General features: G+C 31.5%; 5 protein-coding genes and 1 long non-coding RNA gene across 9 annotated transcripts; 3 read left to right on the forward strand and 3 right to left on the reverse strand.

Annotated features, from left to right (window-relative positions):
- The first annotated feature begins 4,979 nt into the window (after positions 1-4,979).
- On the forward strand, positions 4,980-6,499 carry hoip (NHP2-like protein 1 hoip). The gene is made up of 2 exons (XM_011067032.2): positions 4,980-5,381; positions 5,766-6,499. The coding sequence occupies exon 2, from the start codon at positions 5,766-5,768 to the stop codon at positions 6,144-6,146; it is 381 nt and encodes a 126-aa protein (XP_011065334.1). The 5' UTR covers positions 4,980-5,381; the 3' UTR covers positions 6,147-6,499.
- A 1,023-nt stretch (positions 6,500-7,522) lies between these two features.
- LOC105152616 (ALG1, chitobiosyldiphosphodolichol beta-mannosyltransferase) lies at positions 7,523-10,396 on the reverse strand. Of its 2 annotated transcripts, none has more exons than XM_011067009.2 (6): positions 9,797-10,392; positions 9,318-9,660; positions 9,056-9,243; positions 8,805-8,978; positions 8,441-8,555; positions 7,523-7,866 (listed from the first exon to the last, which is right to left on the reverse strand). In XM_011067009.2, the coding sequence occupies exons 1-6, from the start codon at positions 10,068-10,070 to the stop codon at positions 7,647-7,649; spliced, it is 1,314 nt and encodes a 437-aa protein (XP_011065311.1). In that variant the 5' UTR covers positions 10,071-10,392; the 3' UTR covers positions 7,523-7,646. The 2 variants fall into 2 exon arrangements, with proteins under 2 accessions (XP_011065311.1, XP_011065322.1); XM_011067020.2 differs by having other exon boundaries at positions 7,575-7,811; positions 9,797-10,396.
- A 1,386-nt stretch (positions 10,397-11,782) lies between these two features.
- Positions 11,783-17,141, forward strand: elg1 (enhanced level of genomic instability 1). The gene is made up of 6 exons (XM_087410361.1): positions 11,783-12,699; positions 12,778-13,298; positions 13,389-13,699; positions 13,930-15,067; positions 15,318-15,732; positions 15,925-17,141. The coding sequence occupies exons 1-6, from the start codon at positions 12,385-12,387 to the stop codon at positions 16,678-16,680; spliced, it is 3,456 nt and encodes a 1,151-aa protein (XP_087266487.1). The 5' UTR covers positions 11,783-12,384; the 3' UTR covers positions 16,681-17,141.
- Positions 17,027-19,743, reverse strand: eIF3l (eukaryotic translation initiation factor 3 subunit L). The gene is made up of 3 exons (XM_011066997.2): positions 19,612-19,743; positions 18,036-19,496; positions 17,027-17,458 (listed from the first exon to the last, which is right to left on the reverse strand). Exons 1-3 carry the CDS (start codon positions 19,630-19,632, stop codon positions 17,324-17,326), a joined length of 1,617 nt encoding a protein of 538 aa, XP_011065299.1. The 5' UTR covers positions 19,633-19,743; the 3' UTR covers positions 17,027-17,323.
- A 2,716-nt stretch (positions 19,744-22,459) lies between these two features.
- On the forward strand, positions 22,460-25,193 carry LOC105152593 (uncharacterized). Of its 3 annotated transcripts, none has more exons than XM_011066975.2 (3): positions 22,460-22,598; positions 23,022-23,203; positions 23,437-25,193. In XM_011066975.2, the coding sequence occupies exons 2-3, from the start codon at positions 23,048-23,050 to the stop codon at positions 24,355-24,357; spliced, it is 1,077 nt and encodes a 358-aa protein (XP_011065277.1). In that variant the 5' UTR covers positions 22,460-22,598; positions 23,022-23,047; the 3' UTR covers positions 24,358-25,193. The 3 variants fall into 3 exon arrangements, with proteins under 3 accessions (XP_011065277.1, XP_011065268.1, XP_011065286.1); XM_011066966.2 differs by lacking the exon at positions 22,460-22,598 and adding an exon at positions 22,722-22,863; XM_011066984.2 differs by lacking the exon at positions 22,460-22,598 and adding an exon at positions 22,794-22,935.
- Positions 22,514-22,804, reverse strand: LOC105152586 (uncharacterized). Its single transcript, XR_846968.2, has 2 exons — positions 22,686-22,804; positions 22,514-22,587 (listed from the first exon to the last, which is right to left on the reverse strand). It is a non-coding gene; the product is annotated as an uncharacterized LOC105152586 (long non-coding RNA).
- Positions 25,194-25,473: the final 280 nt, after the last annotated feature.

Raw genomic sequence — 25,473 nt, forward strand, 5'->3', positions numbered from 1 at the left:
GTAATTTTATTGTTTTTGTCTTGTTTTTTTTTCTTTCTCTCTTATGTTAATATTGCATACAAAAGATATGCAATAATAGGATCTCTTTTATCAACCTCGATTAAGTTAACATGGGGATTAAGTTACATGGGGCTCATTTAGACCCAGTTTCACAACTCATTATTACTCATTATTACTTAAAATAAGTTAAATCTCAGTTAAAAGTTAAGTTGTGAAACTGGATCTGAGTCCCAACAGCGTCAGGGCTGTGTAATCGTCGATTAATTTAACCGAAGTTGATGAAAGAAAAGAACGATTAAAAGACGAAATAAGGAGTAAGAGTACATCATAATTCAATTAGACGTTTATTGATACATTAAAATGATGCGAATGACAAAATGCTGAAAAAATACGCGATTCATTTATTTAAAATAAATTTTCTCGGTATTTTCATGAATTCTAAAATTTAAATTAAATTCTGTAAATTTTCTATGAGAGTAATACTACCTTATATTTAGATTGATTATTCTAACAGACACAGTAAATAAAAAAAATAAAAAATATTTTCCTTCTGACAAAAACACGTGTGTTCTTTTTGACACACGATTGAAAAGAATGCAATTGTAAGAAAAGAATTAACCTATAAAAATATTTACTCGAATAAGATTTAAAATTTTAATATTTTTTATTATATTTCAGTGTCACGCGTCGACATAATTAAACGAAAAATTAAAGGAAATGTCACAGAGAAATATATATGCATTAATAAGAACATCGATTTTTGAAACACTTGATTGTCATGATTAAAATCCTGGAATCTCAAAATCATAGTTTTTGGAATTTTTTAAAATTCTTGGAATTTTATATAGTGCGACCTCCTAGCTGATATTATGGCAAGTTTTAATTCATTAACTGATTATAACTGCATTATTCGCAAATACAGCTTTCATGGAGTAAAGTTATACATGCATTTACGCATGCGATATTAATCAAAATCAATGAATTTAAAAACTATAAGTCTATTCTCTTAATACTTTTTGCCGATAATTAAAAATCTCGAATTCTCCTAGAATCGTAATTCAGGAAATTTTAGATAACGCGCGCAATATATATGTTATTCAATTTGTTAATTTTTAAGAATTTAGATTTGTGGACAAATATGCCTAGCTCCATCTCTAATTTTTCTGTATTTTGTAAATTCGTATATTTTCATGGTGCGTGTGCGTGTGCGTGTGCGTGTGCGTGTGCGTGTGCGTGTGCGTGTGCGTGTGCGTGTGCGTGTGTGCGTGCGTGTGCGTGTGCGTGTGTGCGTGCGTGTGCGTGCGTGTGCGTGGTGCGTGTGTGTGTGTGTGTGTGTGTGTGTGTGTGTGTGTGTAAAAGGTCTACAAATAAATTCTGACCTCTCCGAATTAACTGTAACTTTACTATACATTCAAATCGTTTTCCCGCTGCTTTGAAGATTCGTAGTACCAACCTTTAGATAAAAAAAATACATATTGTAAGAAATTCACTAGATATACACACAACAGAGATACCAACAGCGTCAGGGCTGTGTAGCTCAGTGGCAGAGCGAAAGTCTATCAACTTGGAGGAGAGAAACAGGCCTGGGATTGAGACAAGGAGTGCCCTGATATTTTTTTGTTGTCGTCAATTGTTTACAGCTCAGAAGTGGGATTAGTGTGCCTGCTAACTTCTCAGGGGAAGAGGATCAGGATTTTAGAAAAATGTTCTGGAGTCAGCTCTATAAGGAATCGGAGCCGGGCGAGAATGCCCGAAGTGTGCTCGGAATGATTCGGTAAAAGGAGAGACTGAGACTCGGATACAAAACAAAGACAAAAATAATGAATAATTCAGATGACCAAGAGATGTCTAGACGGTGAACACGAGAATTGGTTGGTCAGATGGCGGTCGTGTCCCGGGGATCCCGACGACTTCTAGAAGAAGATCCTGGATATGGATGAGAAAATGCCATCGAGACATTCCAAATCGAATGTGTTGTCAGGCAGGTCGAGCTCATTAGGGACTTGTCCAACAATTACGGTCTTGATTTAAGCATTCGAGGATGAATGTGATGTCAGGCGGGCCGAACTGTAAGAAATTCTAGATATACACACAACAGAGATACCAACAGCTATTTTTAACAGATATTTTTCTCTGTTGTCAATTGTTTACAATATGGAAACCTTGCTAGACAACTTTAAAAGTGAGCATGATGTCGACAATCACTAAGGCATTATATTCTGTTTGTTTTTCAATTTAAAAAAGTATTCTCGAAGCGAAAGAAATGATTTTTGCAGTGCAAAAATAAAGAATGCTTTAGGAGAAAATGTGGTGTTTGAAAGTATGTGCAAAAGGTGGTACAAAAAAGTTTCGGACGGGTAATTTCGATCAATATCGTTCGGAAGCACCAAAGAAAGTTGAAGACGAGAAATAGGATCAGTTGTTGTAAGAAAATCCTTGTCAAACACAAAAGGGAGCTTGCTGAACAACTGGGTGTTACTCAACAAGCGATTTCTCATCGATTGCAGAAGTTGGAAAGAATACAGAAGGTTAGTTGTTGGGTCCCGCATGCTTGGCACAGAAAATAAAGCGAGACGCTACGACAGCAGTTTGCCTGTTATCAAGATTTAAGCAGAAGGATTTTCTGTTTAAAATTGTAACTAGTAATGAGAAGTGGGTCCTATACGAGAACCCTAAAAGAAAAAAAATCATTTATCCTGGAGAACCATCAATGTCAATTGCAAAACCGAATATTCACTCGGAAAAAAAGTATGCATTTGGTGGGATATGAAAGATGTACTACATATTTTGACTCAGTGGGAAATAACAATGAATCGACATCGATTTGACGTCGATTCGATTATCATTTCTCACTAGAGAATTGCTAAAAACCTGGAAAAAACTATTGGGTTATCTAAAAGTGACAAAGCGGTACTTTGTCACTAGATATATGACGATCAACACACATCTAGTGACAAAAAACCGCGGATACTTTTTAGATGAACCAATATAATGTCTGAGCGTTACCAACAATAATGCATTTAAGTGACGAAATCGAACGAAAACTCTATATCGGTTAGGGAACTTGTCAGGTGATACTGCTGCACGATAACGCACGACTCCATTCAACGATGCAACCAAAGAATTAATCTATATTTTAGGTTGGGAAATTCATCATAGCGGCTTATTCTCCAGATATGGCCCGTACAGATTTCCATCTCTTTTATCTTCTACAGCACCATCTCGGTAGTACGCATTTTTAAACACCCGAAGAGATCAAAGATCCCATAATCGAATTTATTGAATTAAAATCACCATTGTTCTTTCGAGCAGGGATTCGCCAGTTATCTGAGAGATGGCAAAATTGTATCAAAAGATGGAGATTATTTTCAAGACTGACATGTACTTTGTACATATTTTCTTCATCTCTCCGATTTTAACATGATGTTTAACATAGAGATTTGTGGACATAGAGATGGAAGTTTTTTTGGTTGATTTCTTGAATCATCGTATTCCAATCATTATTTTATCATTATTTTAGAAGTTCGCTGTCATAAAGTGTCCAACACTTTCGCTCCAAGAGGGAAATGCCTTAAGGGTTGCAGCGCAAAAATAAAAAATGCTTGGAAATAGTAGCGCATAAAGCAAAGAATTATTTTGCATAGTCAGAGTACTTAATTTTGCAATTTTAAATGACTTAAGGGTAAACATGACTATTCGAATTTTTATCAAACGAAACGAGCACCTAATTCGACAACTAGATCCTTAAATAATATTAAAAAACAAACTCTTTTTATTTTTTTTTGTTTACACAATAATTATTTATTTTTTGTATTGGGGGACTAACTTAATATTAAGCTAGCCCCCCCCTCTCCCAATAATTTTTTTTCTGCTAAACAATTCGAATATAAAATAAAAAAAAATATATAAAAATGGATTACATTAATTATTATATCAAAAACGGCTGATAAACTAAAAGACTATATAAATATTAGAAAAAATTATATTTTTATATTATTATTGTAACAATTAAAGAATTACAGTTTTGCAACGTTTCTGGAATATTACAGGCATATTACTGAAATTTTGCAGGCATATTGTTAATTTACATCTCTACAATGTTACATTACAATCTGTAATATTGCAACATTGCAGCAATATTGCTTCTATTTTCTGTGCTGTGAGTTATTATAAATGCTGTATAAGTATCCATACTTTTAATGCTATAATATTTTATATATTGCTAAAAAATTATAATATTTTCTCTATCTCTGCAACTATCTCTATTGATCAAAATCGAGTATTATATTAAGTTTTAAACATATATACAAGTCTACAAAACTAATAAATCGTGAAATTAATATTGTATTATTAGATTTTTTGCTCTTAATAATTCAAATTTTAACAGGCACGCGAATTTCCATAAGCGCTGACAGTCTTTAATATTATAGTATCTCTTCGGCGAAATCGATCAGCCGTATAAAAATGTAATTTTGTAGAAGTTTTTGCTTATTGTCGGTTTTTAGCCACCGAGATACTATATTAAAGACCGATATCCTTACGGGAGTTCGCGTCCTTGAGAATATTGAAGTGATTAAGAGTTAAAAACTGATAGTATTGTATTAATTTTATGATTTATTATTAGTTTAGTAGACGTATTTATGTATTTAGAACTCAATAATACTCGATTTTTCTTTAAAATTGTGATTTCAGTGTTATCGTCAAAGTTTGATTATCAACAGAGATGATAACTGCAAAGAAAAATTGTAATTTTTCTGCAATATAAGATATTATAGCTTTACAAGTATGCACATTTATTTATGGAACATTTATATGGAATATATAATAAAAAATCATGAATTTAATAATGCATGAGCCAAATATTTATGCTAATAATAACAAATTTATATCAATTGTCGATAATGTCAGCGTTCAATTACCTTCAGGCCCTTTTTATACCGCCGAAAATTTCCTCAGGATTGACGCTCTTTAATAGTATCTCGTCATAGTTTAGCTTAGTTCATGCACTTTACGCTAGATCATGTGGACGTTTGTGCTTTCCGTTTGCCGGTGATTCATCCTCCGCGGTTCCGCGGTCTTCTGTTTTAAGACTTGCGCGGCAGTGCGTAGTTGTGAATAATTTTTGAGAAATATACAATAATATACAGTAATCGAGAAACTTGAATTGCATATAACTGAAGTCGTTGACTGTTTAAGAGAAAAGCGATAGAAAGAACAGTCAAGGTACTCCTTTAGAGGACAGACTTTGCTCCGAGGAAGCTTATGAAATCTAGGAAAAAGGCGAAAGAAAAAGTAAAGTGCAATACTGTGTTTTAAAAGTAATACGTAATCATAAAGAAGAATTAAAAAAGAACAGAAAAAGCTCCATTGGCGATTATACGGTGAGTAGTGTTTGACACAATATTTGTCACTATTTATCGCGATACGCACAACTGTTGTTTGTGGTTAGTTTTCCCACGTGGATGTATCGCGAGTTGTTTGTATATTTGAGGACATTTTCTAGTAAGGTATAGTGTATCATTATATCCTTGTTATCAACGTTAAACAAAGATTAAGTGGTTCACCGTGTTACATAATATCCTTTCTGGAAAATATCCCAATATTAGCTATATAGACTTCTGCTTCAAAAATCTAGCGTCAGTCTTAGTATTATTCCGAAAAAAGTTTGTATATGTCCATGCATGTCAGTGAGATAGATTAGTAAACTTTTCTCTTTATCAAGATGCTCCAAATACGTCATATTGATTTTTGGATTTCTTTTTCAGATGGATGAAGTATCACCAAAGGCGTATCCACTGGCAGATGCATCGCTGACCATAAAGATATTGAATTTGGTACAGCAGGCATTGAGCTATGGTCAACTGAAGAAGGGAGCAAACGAGGCTACAAAGTCATTGAATCGTGGCCTGTCTGAGTTTATAGTGATGGCTGCAGATACCCAACCACTGGAAATTCTGCTCCACTTGCCACTATTGTGCGAAGACAAGAATGTACCCTATGTTTTCGTGCGGAGCAAGCAGGCCTTAGGACGAGCTTGTGGTGTTTCAAGACCAGTAGTAGCCTGTTCAGTATTGGTCAATGAAGGCTCGCAATTAAAACCACAAATCAAAGCCATACAACAAGAGATTGAGAGGCTTTTAATCTAAATGATATCTATCTCTTTGTTATTTTTAATACCTCATTATTAGTAACACATAATATAATTGTTTATTGCTACTCAAATTGGTGTATTTAGCGAATATTTGAATGAGCGCTTATTGCTATTATATATGTATATTCTTTTAGATTATGAATCAAAAGGTTTACTCCAATCACAAGCAATAATTATTGAACGCTCACTTGATGTATTCGCTGAATGCATCCAATATTTGACATGTATGAAACAATTTCATTGTCCTATATTTATAAAAAAAAATCTATATTCAATCTCTTTTACATATGGAATTTTTTTGTATACAAGATAAACTTAAAGCATTAATAAAAAGTCCAAACAAAACAAGTTTGTTTTCATAACATATTACAAAAAAAGAAACTTTAAAAATAATTGAATGCTTGAATCATTAAATTGTTGTTATACCAAGAAACTAAATTGGTATGCTAAGAAAAAATGAGGTCCTTTTTTGGAGCAGATTGATGTATATAAGTCATCCTACCTATCATAATTCGCAGATAACAATTATCTACATTTATCTATTCTAAAATAGGACCCTATTTTTGCTCTTCAGTGTACAACTAATTTACTCAAGTTTTTTAAAAGTTAATATTAACATTTTAATTTAAAATAAACAATTATCATACATTTAAGAGCGTGATCTACTTAACACTACAAATACTTTGAAGTATTGTCTGATTGATCAATTTGTAAAATGTTTTTTTTTTAATTTTGTTTTGTTTTTTTCAATGAATTGCAGCGTCAAGTAAATCGTACCATAAAGCTGGGAATAAAAATTTGTATAAGGCATAAGAGATTCAATCAAGCAGGATATAAAATGAAAAACTTTGATTAGCTGGTTCTCTTATGCAACGTTATGCAAAAATAACGCTTCCGTGCTTATAATTTAAGTATTTACACTAATTCTTACTTATTTTTGTATAGTCTGAAGAATGTAAATGTATTGCTGACCTCACTGTAACAAAGAAATTATGTAACGAATTATTAACATTGATTCGACAAATGTATTATGCAGAGAGAAGTATGCTTATCATCGGACTGATAGATGTGATAAGTTCGATGAAACAAAATTTAGTGAAATTTATTGTACTTGCCGAAAATGTAACGCATTTGATGGAACCATTGGATTTTCTCACACGTTTGACAAAATTAGCAGAGACAAAAGAAATACCTTATATTTATATATGTAAGAAGGAGCAACTTGGTCAAGCATGTTGTATACCTACCGGTATAAGTGTTATTGCAATCAAGATTGGAACTTCTTATTTCTCTGAGAAACTTAAAGATATCGAAGATACAATAATGAGCATGATGCCAAGAAAATCATTAACTTTGTAACGTTAGTCCATATTTTTACAAATTAAAATCTTATACTTTATTATATATTATAAAACATAATAAAATATTCTTACATATTAATATAATAAATGTCACTCTCAGTTTATGAAAATATAATGGAACATTATAATCAAAGTCACTTTTGAAAATAAGGCAATACATTGAGCTTCCAATTACTGTGCCACTCATTACAATTCTGCTGAGATGTAAACATGTTCTCTTGAAACTTTTCACGTAATTGTTGTTGGATCTTGTTATTGGGGAAATCTTGAAACCACATCTTCAATTGTTCAGCCAGCTCCTTTTCGTCAGCGAATACCAAACTATTCTCATTATGCTTTACTAACTCTGACAAGCTAAATAAGACGCATTCTCTTAGTAAGCAGATCTACTCTATACAAGGTGTCTCAGAAATAAGGTAGGAGCCACATTGGAGGCGTAGAATGGGTCAAAGGGAACAAAAAAGTGTGATATCATTTTGATATTCGCTGTAGTTTTCGAACGCCGCCGCTGTCAAGCGAGGCGCGAGCTGCGCTACGAATGATTCACGCGACGCGGCTTCACCATACATTAGCTTATAAGTTTTCTTTTTTGATTCGAAAATTACAGCGAATATCTCAAAATAGTATTGGACTTTTTTGTTCCTCTTGACTTATTCTATGCCTCCAATGCGGCTCCTACTTTATTTCTGAAACATCCTGTATATAGTAATGTTACATTAATCGTATTATAATAATAGGAGGAGGGCTAGAGATTTTATAATAGGAAAAAGGAAAAGTTGATGAATTTGAAGAAAGTTTATACAAAAAGAGGAAGAGGGTATAGTATACTCGGAATTAATAATAAATAAGGGAAGGATGAGGATCGTATCGGTATATGAAGAGCAAGGAGGAAAAAAGAAAAGTTAGAAGGACAATACTAATACAATACCAATTAAAATTGTATGCGCAAACTGGTAAACGGCAGCCAAACATGTCGACGACTTTCATTGGTAAATCCAGTCCACTGGATGAGGTGTGAAGACACACACCTAAGTCTGCACTAGCTATTTTAAAGATAAAAAGTATTTGAAGTATTCTATAAAAATATTTTATAAATGATTATATTATATCAACTCTGCCTAAAATCACTATAATTAAAAAATTTTAAAAGATAAAAAAAGTTCACATATATTAAAATTTATACTGATACAGATGAAGTCAAAATATTATAGAAGTTTTTAATAAAATATTAATAAAAAAATAATTTTCATTTTTAATTAGCAACAATATGCAAAAATATGGACATGTTATACCTAATATTTTGGGGTATTCCTCATTCTTGAGCCATGGTGTCTTTATTTTAACATGTTTCCATTTTTTTAAATCAATGATTGCCATATAAAAATCCTTTAATGGTCCTTTACCTGTTATTACGCAAACCAAATCTGGCAAGTTTAACTTGCCATTTTCACATGCATTCTCATATTCTATAAAAAAATATTACAAATGTAATCCTTTTAAATTATCATAAGATTACTAAATCTATCCTTATTAGAATATATACCTTGTAATGCGTTTAGCAAAATTGAAAAATCTTCATCTTCAGTCCAACTAGTACTGGATACAATAAAACCTGATCTTTTGGGCGGTATATATATACCATATGTTTCTAATTCTTGCAAAAACTCATTCTTCTCTGTTAAAGTTATTGGATGAAATTTATCTGTTGGTCTATCATATAAAATCTTTGCTCTGTAATAAAAAAAGCTCATTAAGTAAACCATTTGTTATTAAAATGTAATATAAATGTAACAACTAACACTTACTGGATAGTCCATTTCTTTTCCAAATCTTCCTTCATTGCTTTGCTGACACAGAAATTATTCTTTGCTCTGCAACCAAACATTGACTCGATATTTTTTGATAATTTAACTAAGATATGATTTTCTCCTAAGCTCAATGCCATGATTGAATGGGCATAATTATGCCAATCAATGGTAAATTGTGCTTCAGTTAAAACACAATAAAACCAGCATATTGGAATGGTTGGTATTGCAGGTGGATTCTGTGTTATTACTGAATCTGATAGGCGTTTACGAAGTAACAACCATAAAAGATCAGCCGTTTGCCATATCACTTTTATTATGTAACAAAAAAAACGTGGTAATTCTGAAATAATAACAAGAGTGCAATTTTTATCGAAATCTATAAACAAATACAAAAATGTTGAGAGATCAAAATATAAATTATATAAAAAGGATCATGAGGAATCTGTAAAAAGATAATAATAATATCCAATTCGTACTATTTCGTAACTCAGGAGGCGGTCGCAGATAATGGATTTGTACGTGCGCATTTTCACTGATCTCCTTGATCGGTGATGAGCCGGGATAACCTACAACATCCACGGTAAAACCTTCTCGGGCGAAGGAAATCGCATGATATTGCATTCGCGGACTTCTGCCAATATCACCAAGTACCAGCACGCAAACATTATTGCCGGATTTGAATTTGTTCAGGTAGAATTTACGCACAATAAGAAGAATCAGCGGGAATAATAGGAATATCAGCATCAACATTTCGAACGGAACACGACAAAATAGCTGATTCGCGCGGAGAATCAATAAGAATCGTGAATGATCACATGGTGGATAATCAAAGGTTTAAAAATCAATGGGCGCGTTCACTGACGACACCGACGAGATATTAAAGACGGTCGGCGAAATTCGCGTGCCTGTTAAAATTTAAATCATTAAGGTCCGATTACATCAACGTTACTTTAATTTTAAGCGAGGCTTAAAACTTTTTGTTCCTGTTTTTTTTTTTTCAGTTTTAAAACGAGATAGAGTTTTAAGTCAAAGTAACCAGGGCTGTATTCTTGAAAAGAAACGTACGAAAGTCTAGGGAAATACTATATTATTGTAAATAACGTATACTGTAGCATTTCTCTAGACTTTTGTATATGTTTCTTTTCAAGAATAGGGGACTTTAGGAAATCGATTCTGTATCTTCAAACAAGGTGAAAATTACAAAAGTAAGCAAATTTACTAGGTGTTAACTAATGAAATTATCAGTATTCTTATAAATTCGCTCACTTTTTTAATTTTCACCTCATTTCAAGATACAGAATCAATCCCTGTATCTTCAAACAAGATGAAAATTACAAAAGCGAGCAAATTTACTAGATACTGACCAATGAAATAATCAGTATTCTAGTAAATTCGCTCACTTTTATAATTTTCACCTCATTTCAAGATACTGTAAACAATTGACGACAACAGACAAAAATATCAGGGCGCCCCTCGTCTCAGATTAGTATTGTATTTACTAATTTCTTATTCAAATCTGGAGGATCGATCTCGATTCCAAGCCTGTTCTCTTCTCTGAGTTAATAGACTTTCGCTCTGACACTGTTGGTATCTCTGTTGTGTGTATATTTAGTGAATTTCTTACAATACAGAATCGATTTTCAGACCTGAATAAGAAACTAGTAAATACAATACTAATTTCATGATTTATGTTTCGTAGACATGTACATACATATGTTTGAAACTTAATAATATTCAATTTTTATTAAAAACTGTGATTTTAATAGTATCATCCAAGTTTGATTGTCAATAGAGATGATAATTGCAGTGAAAAAATTCTAATTTGTCAACAATATATAAGATATTATAGCATTAAAAGTATGTGTACATATTTATTTATACAGTATTTATATAATAAAAAAAGTCACGAATTTAATAGTGTATTACCGAAACATTTATGTTAATAATTATAAATTTTTATTAATTGTCGGTAACGTCATCGTTCTTTAATTATCTCTGGGTCCTTCAGACCTCACTGATAGTCACGAAAATTTGTCCCTATTCTGTAACTGACTTTATACGCCTACCGACAATTGTTGATGTTGTTGCGCAGATATTTTATATAGTGAAAAAGCTGCGTAACGACAACTATCAGTATTATTATATAGTCAATATTATATTATATTAAACAAACTACGATAAAGTACAAATAATGATGTACCGGAGGTACATAAGGTGAACCATTTCCGCGGATGCGCAATGGGTTGAAAATAGTGAGGATATCTGTCAACCAATCAATTTTTTAGTTTATTTGCAGAAATTCAAACGCGCCAGTATGACAGATTTTCCAATCTCAATAGTCATCAACTTTAACGCTCAATATCTCGAATCACAGGATAAAGCGACACTTTTTTTGCTAGATTCTTTTGTTTCATGTAAAAAAACGCGTCGAATAAGCTTAATTTCATTGATTTTTATAAACTAAATTATCTTAAAATATTTACCTATCAGATACCAGTTACCTAGATTTCTTTACGAAGTTGAAATGTTAATATTTATTTCTATTTCTAATACAATATTTTCTACATTGTGCGCAGAGCCTAAGTTTTCGAACGCAATGGACAAAAGATAGTCCTCTATCGGAATAAATATAAACTATGGAATTTCAATGAGTTTTGGAACATAATGTTGATAAAAAGAGTTCTCGAAGCTCTTATTAAAAAGGCGGGAATCCGTGATCATGTCATGCAACATGCCATTGATGTCATCGTGTTACGCTTTGTGACCCAAAGACGAGCAAAATAAATATTTTATTCGAAATTGCAACGCGAAAGTAATTTTCACGAGTTTAATCGTTTATCATTAACGAAGAAGTCTTCGACAGAGTGCATACTTGATACGTTCGTCACTGATGTCCATTCCAGGTTATTTCGTTCTCAACATCCGTTAGTTTTTGATCATTGAAATGTTTCTATTGCTTTTCGAGAAATTTTGAGGAAATCGAAGAAGGGAAAATCGATGTACTACGTTCTTAAGGGATCGAGAGATTGCAAATAAAGTAGAAAAAGGATATTAATGTCAAAGTATGAAAGATATCAAGCAATATTTTGCCAATGGCAAGAATATCATTGATAAGGAGATTGATACTGATCTAAGCAATGTAAAAGAGGAGGATCAAGAACAAGAAGATATCGCGACAAATAAACACAAACGTATGAGGATCCGGATATCCAGCAATGGTTCTTCAAGCAGAATATACGACATCGAGAATAAGAACGATCTAATCGACAAAACGCCCAGTCCATTCAATGGTGAGATAAATAATGGTGAAAGAACTTTGCAAGATGGAACGCCAAAATCAGGTTTAACCGAATCAAGCATAAAACGTCATCTTAAGAAGGTATTTTTTATTTTAATAAGAATTACAGTTGATGTCACTATTGATAATCGCTATAGTTGAATTTTTCTTATTTTTAAGCGTTCAAAATCCACTGTGGAAATAAACCGAAATCAGTCTGAAGAAACAAGGAATATCTCGCAAGAACAAAAATTAAATAATCAGATTGTTATGAATTTAAACGGTTCTCTTAATGACAATATTAATTCTAAAGATGAAACTGAATCAAATATAGAATTTCATGATGAAATTGATTCTCAACGGAAAGAATCAAATGCTTTTCAGGTTCTGATGAGTCGCAGTAAACCAATACAATATAAATCACCACCACAGCAACCCATAGAAGACAGTGAGAATAAAGAGAAATCAAAAGAATTCAGATCTAAGTGCAAAGAGAAGCTCATAGCTTTGGCTGATAAAAAAGGATATTCAAGAAAAAAAATAGCTGAAATGGAAGAGGGTGAGAAAATAGAAAAGAATATTGAAAATCGTATAAGGTTCTTTAAGGGCGAGAATAAAAGCAACATACTTGAAAAGGATAACAGCTTTGAATTATCCATAAAAACTAACAAACAATCTGGAAACTTGCTAAATTATTTTAGGTAAGATCTAAATTTATATTTTTATCTGTATAATTTTATATAATATAATTTATATTGTTAAATTTCATTACTGATTTTTTTATCATATAGCAAGTCACCCTTGGGATTGACAAATAAGGATGAAAAATGTGTGTCTACTTTTACTGTAAAAGCAGATGTACATAGGACTGATAACTCTGATATTGAACCTATGAGGAAGCTGAAATCAAATGAGAAATATTTTAATAAGAAATGTCTGAAGTCAGAGTTAGATCTTTCTACAATGGATGATATTCATGTCATAGAGTCTGAAAATTTATTTTCTCTACAGCCAATCAAACAAGATAAGCAGAAACGAGAAAAACCTCGTTGGTCCTTGCGCATAAAATTACATTCTTCTGAAGATAACGATTCTTTATATGGTAACGTAGTACAATTATCATTATATACATGTATATTTATATATATATATATATATATATATATATATATATATATATATGATGTAAAACATAATTGAGTCTCCCAATATCTATTGGTTGATGGCAATGATTGTTTTTTCACACTTTGATCGCTGATTTTAATACTCTTTCAAACGAGTATCTAGCTTTAATAACATTTGTAAAATTAACATTTATAATTTTACTTGCAGATACCGATGACGAATTGTTTTCACCAAGAAGCAAATCAAAGTTTAGTGCTTCGAGTAAATCTGGAAAGTCCGTAAATATAGATAATGATGAAGTCTATATGAAGAATCAACATCTTAAAATGAAAGAGCGAAATAAGGAAAGAAAAGAATTAATTGTAAAAGATAGCAACATTTCAAACATTATTAAAGATGCTCGTAATGGAAATACTGATTTTAAAAAATCAAACAGAATTAATAAGAAAGAACAGAAGATTAATGAAATGAGTGAAACAGTTATAATAATTGATGATTCCGAATGCAATATCAGCAATGAGAATATTCTGAAAAGAAAACCGAATGAAAAACTGGCACCTTTATTCATTAAACGACATAAAATGGATCCAGCAGTCACAGCAGCAAAACGTTTATTCCTACAATCGGATATAATCGATGTAGAAAACACAAAAAATACAGACCATAAAGTAAATAATGGCATACCTGTATTACCATTTCCTGCTATCAGTCATATTACACAATTAGAAGATGAATCAGACTCGATCAGATCTGAAATAGAACACAAATTTTCAATGAAAATCGAGAAACAATATTTGCCTTCGATAGAGATTAGTAATTATAAATATATTACTAATTGTAGGGAAGCATCAAAAATGATTAAAACGATTAAAGAATCCATGAAAGAAAATGTGGAGCAAGTGTTATCAGAAATCGAGAAGCTTTATCCAGATGTTCGAAAAATGTGGGAGACTATATCAACAATTAAGGGGGATTTGAAAAAGAAATCGCCATCTCCAGAAGGTAGAAAAACGCGAGCGCATGAACGAAAGAGAATGTTAATAGAGAATGTTGAGTCCGAGGAAAAGCAATCGCACAATTGCGCATGGATGTACAAATATAAACCGATGAGCGCGCAAGAAATAGTTGGAAATGAAGAAGGTGCGAATAAGCTAAAAGATTGGTTGAGTGGCTGGAGAACATCTTTAACAAAGGAGAACGATGACAGTAGTGGTGATGAGTTTTATTCCTCAGATTGCAGTTCCTCGTTCAACATTGAAAATAATCAAATTGCTGTCTTATTAGGGCCACATGGTAGTGGAAAAAGCGCAAGCGTATATGCGATAGCAGAGGAACTTGGCTACAGGTTGGTAATCATGACTCAAAGAAAGTATTAGGTGTTGGAATTAATTCGTAGCGTTTTTAATGAAAGTACTTCCCATCACTTGTAAAACGCTACGAATTAATTCCAACACCTAATATATGCAAAATAATCTTTAAATTAATAAATTAAAACTAAAATAAATTCAAACACATTATTTCTTATTCAAAGTAAATTAAAGTCTCGCCTTTACACGTTAGCTTATTCAAAGTAAATTAAAGTTTTGCTTTTACAGCGTAATTGAAGTGAATGCATCTTCCAAACGGACTGGAAAGAGAATCTTAAAAGAATTAGAGGAAGCCACAAAGTCGCATAGAATTAAAAAAAGTAAACATAAATCTCTATTCGAACGAATTACAAATGAAGATGAAACCTCAAAGATATCGCAAAATTCGTTAATTTTTTTGGAAGATATTGATCTTGTTTTTGAAGAGGATGAAGGATTTGTTTCTGCCGCGTATCAATTAGCATCGAACACCAAACGACCAATTGTTATGACATGTAGGAATACGTGTCCTCATTTGAACAAAATGGCACCACAACAAAACAAAGTTTACTTTCATAAAGTGAGTGGTAACAGAGTGTCTACCTTACTGGAATTAATTGCGCTTGCAGAGACAGGTTACAGAATTCCGCCTAATTGTTTAAGGGTAAGTGATCTTTAAATTATGATATAAAATTTATTCTAAAGAAGTTTTTTTTATGAAAAGAAAAATTTGAAAATTATATGTAAAGATCATAATGTTTAAAATTCAACTATTCTATTGAAGTTGCACAAGTTATACAATCTTCTGTACTCTTTTATTATTGAATCAAGCAAATAAATTTATTTCATTGTTTAGAAATTACTGCAAGAAGGCGACTTAAGACAGGCATTGCTCCAGTTGCAATATTTACTATTGTCAGGTCTACCGATATTATCACAACAATCAATGATTGTAAAGTCGTTACTTTGGCAGGACGTGCAACGCTATTTATACAAACCTGCGATTAAGCTAAACAAGAGACACAAGACAAAGAAAACTACAAATACAAAAAACTCTAATGATACATACATATTGAACAATTTAGCGGAAGATTTGGACAGTTTATCTCTAATGTCGTCTTTAATTGATGTCGAAGATATGACATTAGACATGTCAGAGGAGAAAACGCAACCTAATTTATCCTTAGCTGAAAATCTGTCTTTCTATTCCGCCTTACACGATTTGAATGCGGATATAGCGGATTTTATAAACAGCCAAATACTGTATAAAAACTTTGATGCAAACAAGCATGTGCAAAATCAAAGTAACATTATTCTGAGGAAGCAATTAAAACAAGGAGTGGATTTAGCGCTATCGCATGTCACATCCACGTGTTTAGATCGACGAATCATGGCGTTAGATTATCTTCCGACTGCGCGAACGATATGCCGCGCAGAAGAATCTCGCTCGAGTACAAATTACAAAAGAGGCAATCGATTTTTCCATTATCTGCACAGTCTAAAAGTGCCGAGCGCATCAATGAAACCAAATATCTTAGCCGCAGCATGTAGAATGTTACAAGAGGGAGGGAATAAAACTGCATCGATACAAAAAAACATCACTGTTGACTAATACTCAAGAGAAACCTATATATATTTTTATACACAACGGTTTTACTGAATTTTAACATTGCTATAAATTGCAATCAATTTATCGATATTTTAGAGTTTTGATATGTTATTTATGTTTAATTACAAAATTATGTATATATAATGTCTTAACACATTTTGTTGCTTGTTGGATATAAAATATATGTAATATTGCTATTTTCTTTACGATGATTTTTCTTTCTCTTTAGCAATTAAATTTATTAAATGTATAAATACAGGTATATTGGCATCTGTAAAAAGTTAGATATATAAAAAGTTACATTAAAAATAACTATAGTTAATGGAAATGTATTATGTATTCACAAAAGTTGATCTTTCACAAGTATATTATATTTTTTATTGCATGTTTAGCATTAAAAATAATTTTATTTGCTCATATGTGTATATAAAAAAATCATAAATGAATAAATGTAGATTTTTGTACATTACGCATTACAATATACTATTAAACATTAATTATATACACTTTATTTAATGATCTCTGGAATATTTGTGACAAGTGTTTAATAGAAATAAATATTTATTTTTGAAAATTTTATTCCTCTTTTGCGAACGTACTGTCAAGATGTTTAATAGATGTTTAATAATTGCATAATAATATACAGTTAGATTTTTATATGATGCAACTTGCGATTCAATTCTTCAAACTTCAATATTTTGCGAATAAAAAAGTCTCCATAACGATGCGCTACCTTCGTATCAGCGATGTGAATCATGTCATGATCGATGTAGAAATCCAACTGAAAGAAAAAGAAACGATTTTCGTGAATATCTTAACAATGTAATTGATAAACTAAGTATTAAAGCTCGATTGAGATAAATCAATATAATCAAATAATGTCTATTCAAGCCAACAGGATGACAATGTGAAGATTGGTTTATTTAAATTAACATAATTATAATCGCAGACGTTTCAATTCTATTTCAGATCCTTATCAATGCTTGCATGTAAAATGTTAACAGAATTCAGTCATCTAAGAATAGTGATGTAACAGTAATGTCATCCTACTTCTTGAGTATACTATACAATAAATTTATCGAATCGTGAATATTTTAATATGCATCTATTTTTATCATTTCAATAATCAACTTAAATGGTAATAATGGAGAATAAATTAAATGTAAGTTAACTGTGTTTTGATCTGTGGTAAGCAAAAATCAAATTTTTTCAAAATATAACTTATTATATATTTTATTTATAAGGAAAATGAGTCATTGAAAAAAACAAAATGTATGAGAACACTAGATATTTAGATAAGTTTTATAAATTATATTTTTGAAATACAAGTAAAATGAAAATACAAATAAAATAATTACCTCAGAACCGGATTGGAATTTTCCGTCTAATCCTGATGTGCCTTTTGTCCAAACAATATTTTTCATCTTGTGCTTGAAGCATAATAAATGAATTGTTAATGCATTGACTTCCTTGTCGAGATCCCATCCCTCAATATCGGATCTAGTATTATTTCCCATAAATGTGGCCAATTTACTTAGCGGCAATGTCGTATAGAGTTTCAAATACGAACGAATAGTCGGCAACATTTTTTGTTGGATCACTTCATCCATGAATACTTGGGTTTGATGTTTGATGGCTTCACGAACATAGTCTTCATTAGGATTATCTGGATTCGGTGGTGTAAGGGATAGAAATTTGGGACATGCAAACACAAAACAATTTTCAAATTCAGTAAGATCGCCATACTGCATCTTGTACATTTTTTCGTGGTAATTCTTATCCCGCAGAGCCTGCTGCAGGCCCTCATCTATACATTGTGGATGTAGAACCAGACATATGGCGAGCAGATGATACATTTGTTCGGTCTGCTTGTTGATCTGATCGTTCTGGTAGCTACGGGTGGCAAATAATTGCTTTGTACGTTGAATGTACAACAGAATACCAGAGAACGTTCTGATTGCATCTGCGTAACGGCGCATCATCATGTATGCAAAACCCACATAATATGCTGTCGAAATTTGACAACCAGGTACATGGGAATACGCACTTTTCTTGTAGAGCTCTACATTTTCCAAGACCTTGATGGCCTGATAATAATCACCTAATAGAGAATGCAGTCTCAGAAGACCGACGAGCGAGAAGTAGCCAAGCATCTTATACAAGGAATGCCTGCCAAAGGCACCAGCTACAGAATCTGGATCACCACCACTCGCATATACTTCCAACTGACTCTTTATCTTTGACTTGTCAACCAGATAATGCAAGACATTTAATACACACAGAACATCCCAGATTTTATTATGCGCATTTAGATTCTCGATCTCATCTGGTGTCTTATTGGACAGATTGGCACGATACTGAGCAAAAGACTGAAACTGGTAGACGAATTCATCAATAAGTTCCCACAGCCATTGATCGGGTAATTCCAGTTGTACTGGAGTGTCAGGATGCAGAATATAATTGAAAAGATCACAGTAATTGTAAAAGGAGTTAAGACGCTGCTCCAGTGTAGGACCCTGCATACGCGCATATATGTGACGATAATAAAGCTCCTTGTAGAGAGTAAGAAATACTGCATCATTGTCAACAATGTGGGCAATCGTCGAGGCGTCTGGCCATGGTGACTTATCAAATAGCTGTTCCGAGATCTTAGGGAACGAGTTCTCGTACAAGTTCTGGATCTCAAAGATCATGCCCTCGTTGATACAATTGCGCAGGAATACCAAGAAATTGCGCACCACTTCGGGCACTTGCCGGTAGCTTGGTCGATCATACTGATCGTGCACGTCTGGCGGCCCGTAGTCGTCGTAGGCGTCATACTGAAGAGAAACGTGTGTACATTAAATTAGATTAAACACGAATAAAAGCTAGAATTGAGAATACTCTGAGATTTTGACGTTGTGAAATGAAAAATAAGCAAATGTGGATGCGTACCTCGTTATAATCGTCATACATTTTTACTAGAAATAAACGTAACGAAGGAGAGAAACGTAACTTCTCCTCGACAAGTATGGGACGGCCACGAGCTAGCTATGTAGTTCACGATTATTCGGGCAGAGGGCTAGCTTTTGTCATATTGCGTTCCAAAACTTATCAAAAAATTTAATAGTTTATTTCTGGCGTTTTCGACCGAGATACATCCGATGCTGAGTTCTGATTAAAATCATTTATTCTTTATCCCTAATTGCTTATTCCTTCTATTGTGCGTAATGCCTCGCTGGTGAAATTTTTTCTCAAAATTTTTATACAAATTGGAATATTTCAGAAATACTCAAAAATATTCGGAAAGTTTATATCTTCTCTTAGAATTTTCCATATAAATAAATTCTGAAATACTTCGAAATTTCTCATCCCATAATTTTTAAAAAATATTTTCAAATTTTTTAGATTTTACAACATTTCATCAGAAATTGTACTTACAAAAAATCTTGGAAATCTTACGATATTTCATAATTAACATATATGAAAAATTTTTTGAGAAAAGATGTAGATTTTTTGAGAAATGTTCCAATTTATAAAAAAATGTTAGAAAGTTATAAAATTTATAGAAATTCTGAAAAATTATATGAAAAATTCTGAAAAAAATTTTCATCAAGGTTAAGAGATAAAGTTTTTAATATTACTTCTGATCATGATATACATATTACTTATATAGAATTAATTAATGATTACATCTACTTAAGATTTCAAAAGTGAAAGTTTGAATATGTATATGTTTTTAATGGCTGCTTTCAGCGAACTCAACAGTTGAGTAAGCGCTCGCTGCTATTGATGTATTCTTCCAGATCTAAAATACTGATTGAATAATCTAAAAGAATACACCAATAACAGCAAGCGCTCACTCAACTGTTGAGTCTGTTGAACGCAGCCAACATTAAAGCGGTTTGATAATGAAAATAAAATTTGTGACAAAATAATTGTGTTCGATTTTTTAATCGTAAGAAACATAAAAGATTAATTATAAACATTATAAAAAATATATATGTCATTAATCAAGAAAAATATAAAATATTTATTCAACATAAATTTTTAAGATATATTACACAACATTTATATATTATAAATTGTCACATCTATTATATAACAAGAAAAATACTGATAATTCAATCACATAAAATGAGCATCAATAATAACATAGAATAACTTTAAACAAATAAAATAAAAATAAAAAACACTGCAAACAATCAAGAATTGAGATCATTTGTCATTTTAAATTTAACATACATAAAAATGTGATATTACAAAATAACTATAATACCTACGAAATGATAGTTTTGTTTTAATCTCAAAAATAACTTTATCTTCAATCAGTATTTTTGTGCACAATTTTTCTGTTTGAATTTATCAGCCAATATTCCTGTTCCCATAGTCTTACTTCCAAAAGTTGATGATATGTTCTTATTTATTTTTTCTGTAGCACTCAGAGTTATCGATAATTATTTTACGTGGATTGATACAAATCGAGATTAATTTGTCCCTAACATAATAACAAGTGCTTAAAGGGAGATATTTCAAAGCAGTATGAAAATAAGACACTAAACTGTCAGAGACTTGAGAGTAATAATTTGAACTTGGCTTTTCGTATAATTTTTTTCTATCCTTTCAAGAATATCAAACACTTCTTAACTCTTATTTAAGCTCTAATATCTGAAATAGCTACAAAGGCAAATAAAGAGAATAGTGTAAACATCAAGTCGTAATTATTTTGCCATTTCAGATAACAATCTTCATATTTGATGAAATTCTTCAATATGAAAACAATTACATATCCACATTCTATAAAATATTTGTTGTACAATCTCTGACAAAGGCTCGCAATTATTTGATTTAGGGAAATCGCAATGAGTTTCTTCTTTTTCATTTAATTTAGTTAGAAGTACATTCAAAGAGGAGTCCTTCCTTGAGGAATGAAGATTCCTTGTTTCTCATTTCACGTTTCATAAACTTTCCTTGACCAAATAAGAAACCTTATTAATTTCCTTTTCTCAAGGGAAGTTATGAGTTTCCTTGAGGAGGAGGTGCAATTTTCATAACCAAGCAAACCTCCAAATTTATTTTGTCACATCAATCTTTTTACTTTTGATAGCTTTTAATTTAGATCTGTCGCATCGATAATTATTTTCGATAGCTTTTTTTTCATAAATAAACTGTGCCAAAAACATTCTCTTTCGTGTAATAAGCATCATGAATTCGACTGGAAGCTCTGATGCATATTAAAGCCATTGTACAATGATTTAATTTTAGTATAAAAATAAAATGCAAATATCTCGAATTATGAAATACATATTTTACTTAATAGCAATAAAATGTATTGAGTATTTCACGATTTAATCGATTTTTATGTTTATTTAAACATATATTTACGTTATTTTGTGTATGTACGGCGGTTTTAATGTGCGTACTTAGGGTGAAATCACACGGTGCGGAAAACGACTGCGGAATTGAGAATGTGTCATAGAAGCAACCAATCAGCGTTCTTCTGATGAATGGAAATGAACCTAAAAAATAAGAAGTATACGTTAGAGAAAAATATTTATCCCACCAACTATCATTAACGTAACATCAATATGTTAGAATTTTTCACGCAACTACGTAATCATTACATACACTCGCATTATATTGAATTTAATATATTGAATGAGAAATTATAGATAATATTGATGTTATTTTTGTTGGTGTTTACAGGAGTTTATAAAACACTTATATGCACACTTCGATACTGGCTTCACACAGTACAGCTGATTTTGAAGATTTTCAATTAGAAATTCCGACAGCATCAATCCATTTTTGTCTCAAGTTTGGATCTTGAGTAAAGTTTATGCAGCCATATCCTTCTTTATTAGAGTTGGTGCATCTGGGAGCACTGCACCTGACAGGTGCCTGACAGTGCCTGTTTTGTAATGTACAATCCTATCAAAAATGTAAAAATTTATAGTTTTATTCCATGTATATACATATAGTAAAAGAAGATATATATACTTCCAAGATTAATAATATGTATCGCTTACAAAAACCAATTGAGAAAGAAATTACAGCACAAGGTGACAGGCATACTGCTTTTGCGATCATCTACCCACTAGAGAGTCTCACAGGGAGAGAGTGGCAAATTGCATCATGTGACTCGATCTCCTCTGATTGGACCTGGTATCAAGCTCCGTAAAGCCATGGTGGTGGTATGCCGTTTAGGTTAGTAATTGCAAAAGTAGTTCGCTATTGTCACCTTGTGCTACAATTTCCTTCTCAATTGATAAGGTCTTTGTAAGTGACATATTAATAATTTTGGATGTATCTTCTTCTATTGTACATATATACATAAAGTAAAACTATGAATTTTTACATTTCAGATATCAGGATTTGTGCATATCACAAAATGCCTGCCGGATGCAGTGCTCCTAAATGCACGAACTCTAATAAAGACGGATATTGTTGCACAACATTTGCCCAAGATCCAAACTTGAGACAAAAATGGATTGATGCTGCCGGAATTCCTGACTGGAAACCTTCAAAATCAGCTTTATTGTGTGAGGTTGGTATCAAAGCATACAAATATATTTATAATGTATAACTCCCGTAAAAAGTAACAAAAATAACATCAATGTTATAATTTCTCACTCTCAATATCAATATACTAAATTAAATATAATACGAGTATGTAATGATTACGTAGTTACGTGAAAAATTCCAACATATTGATGTTATGTTAATGATAGTTAGTGGGACAGATATTTTTTTCTTTAACGTATACCTCTTATTTTTTAGGTTCATTTCCATTCATCAGAATTATTCCGCGTTGGTAGCAAAAAACTTATAAGGAAAGGTGCCATACCAAGTTTGTTTTGTAAATGTCAACAACCTATGAAAAAGAAAACTTTTGCAGAAATTCAATCAAAACAGCGATGTAATGAATCAATTGAATTTCTTCCTCATAAAAAGGCAAAATTAAGAAGTGATCATTCATATACTGCTACAGAAAATTCTGAGAAGCAAGAAAACAAAAGCTGCAAAAGAGAGCAGTATTCAAATGAATTACAAGAACATAATTATTGTTTACTTTCCAAAAAAAGAAAATCTATTACGTTTGGGTCACGTAAGAAGTATGTCCATACTGCACATTGTGTTGTAATGAAAAAACCCATTGATATAAATACATTGGACACATTCTCTGAAGACGAAAATTACAGATCAAATTCTAATCTAGACATACATATATCATCAGAATGTACTGCAAACCAAACATTGTCTACGGAGAATTTACTTAGTCCAGAAGAATATGAAATTACTGCAAACCAAATATTGTCTACAGAGAATTTATCTAGTCCAGAAGAATATGAAATACTAAAAGAAAAATTAAAAATGGCTGAAAAAGAAAGAGATATTCTAAAAAATAAAGTTAATGACTTAGAAAAAAATATAGAGGAAAATACTGAAATAATCAATACAATTCTTAATAAAGATCAACAAAGAGCAATTGTATATGGTACTACAAAAGGTTCCAAGTGGTCAGATGAAACAATCGAAAAAGGATTGAACTTGCATTTTGCATGTGGATCGCATGGTTATAATCAGATAATTAAACTTGTTGCTCCATTTCCTTCATTGAGAACTCTAAGAAATAAGATACAGCACATTAAACATACACACAGAGAACAAAAAGTATTCGTACAAGAAAATTTTTTATGAAAAGTCTTATTTGTAGAAAATAAGCATTAATTAACAATTTTATATAATGAATACATTCTATTCTAACATAAATCGAGCTTTGCATGTATTTTTTATTTTAGAAGCTAAATTTCTCTATTATATGAATACTTTTTAATCATCCAAACAATACAATTTTTAATTTTCGCTTATTTTTTAGATGATATTTTCTATAATTAATACACATCTTTTTATATATAATTTTAAGGAACATACAATCTATTTTATTCTTTATGAATAAATTGTTAATTATCCAGCACATGATCGTCGAATTGACGTTAAATTAATGCTGAAATTGTTGTATCGATATTCATTCGACATCAATTTGATGATTTATTTCTTACTGGATAATGTTTGAGTATCTACCATTTCGGAAAGAACTGATAAAAACGTTCGATATTGTGTATAAATTTTTATTGCCAAATCGGTTCAACGTGATGTGAGTTTAGCGGTAATCAACAATGTGTTATAATCTCCAATCAATCATATTTAATTATTGAAACAATTAAAATAAATAAAAAGACTAAGGGCTACTAAAACTAAGAGCTACGAGCCTAAAATAATCATCATAAATTAACAAATGTGTATTAAATAGTTAAAAAATAAAATAAAACATATCATGAATTTAAAAACATGAAATTTAATTTGATCGTCAGCAAGTAAACAACACAAACGTTTCGATCCCTGTTGGATTATTTTCATTGTGACGCAAAAATAACAATGGAAATGTTACATAGATAAAGTATATAAAAATTAATTAAAAATTCGCTCTCGGACGCAGTATCAGTTATAAATCTCGCTCCAAAATAAATTGAAAATTACAACAGTTGTAATTGACAACAATGTATTCCTCTGGATTGTGTATGTAGAATAAGGACGAACATGTTTCTGTTAGCAAATACAAAATGTAATAATAAATTACGACAGGAATAAAAATAAAAATAATAAGAAAAGTACAAATCGAGTCACAAATAATAAAAAGAAAGGTACAAAACAAGTCGCAAGTAATAAAATTAAAATTAAAAGAAAGAGGCAAAAATTATTTTTGATATTATAAGACATGTACATAAAAGTTATTAATGTCGATAGAGAAAGTGT

Source organism: Acromyrmex echinatior, chromosome 10 (assembly GCF_024713525.1).
Source record: "Acromyrmex echinatior isolate Ae372 chromosome 10, ASM2471352v2, whole genome shotgun sequence".
Classification (NCBI taxonomy): domain Eukaryota; kingdom Metazoa; phylum Arthropoda; class Insecta; order Hymenoptera; family Formicidae; genus Acromyrmex; species Acromyrmex echinatior.

Coding starts and splice junctions, on each gene's coding strand:
- LOC105152593 (XM_011066966.2), top strand. CDS start 22,842: ATGGTGGTGGTATGCCGTTTAG. Junction 22,864..23,021: donor GGTGGTGGTATGCCGTTTAG/GTTAGTAATTGC, acceptor TTTACATTTCAG/ATATCAGGATTTGTGCATAT. Junction 23,204..23,436: donor AATCAGCTTTATTGTGTGAG/GTTGGTATCAAA, acceptor CTTATTTTTTAG/GTTCATTTCCATTCATCAGA.
- hoip (XM_011067032.2), top strand. CDS start 5,766: ATGGATGAAGTATCACCAAAGGCGTATCCACTGGCAGATGCATCGCTG.
- LOC105152616 (XM_011067009.2), bottom strand. CDS start 10,070: ATGTTGATGCTGATATTCCTATTATTCCCGCTGATTCTTCTTATTGTG. Junction 9,244..9,317: donor GAAAAGAAATGGACTATCCA/GTAAGTGTTAGT, acceptor TTTTTATTACAG/AGCAAAGATTTTATATGATA. Junction 8,556..8,804: donor GGAATACCCCAAAATATTAG/GTATAACATGTC, acceptor TCTTTAAAATAG/CTAGTGCAGACTTAGGTGTG.
- eIF3l (XM_011066997.2), bottom strand. CDS start 19,632: ATGTATGACGATTATAACGAG. Junction 19,497..19,611: donor TGTATGACGATTATAACGAG/GTACGCATCCAC, acceptor GTTTCTCTTCAG/TATGACGCCTACGACGACTA. Junction 17,459..18,035: donor AATTCCAATCCGGTTCTGAG/GTAATTATTTTA, acceptor TTTTTCTTTCAG/TTGGATTTCTACATCGATCA.
- elg1 (XM_087410361.1), top strand. CDS start 12,385: ATGAAAGATATCAAGCAATATTTTGCCAATGGCAAGAATATCATTGAT. Junction 13,299..13,388: donor AACTTGCTAAATTATTTTAG/GTAAGATCTAAA, acceptor TTTATCATATAG/CAAGTCACCCTTGGGATTGA. Junction 13,700..13,929: donor AGATAACGATTCTTTATATG/GTAACGTAGTAC, acceptor TTTTACTTGCAG/ATACCGATGACGAATTGTTT.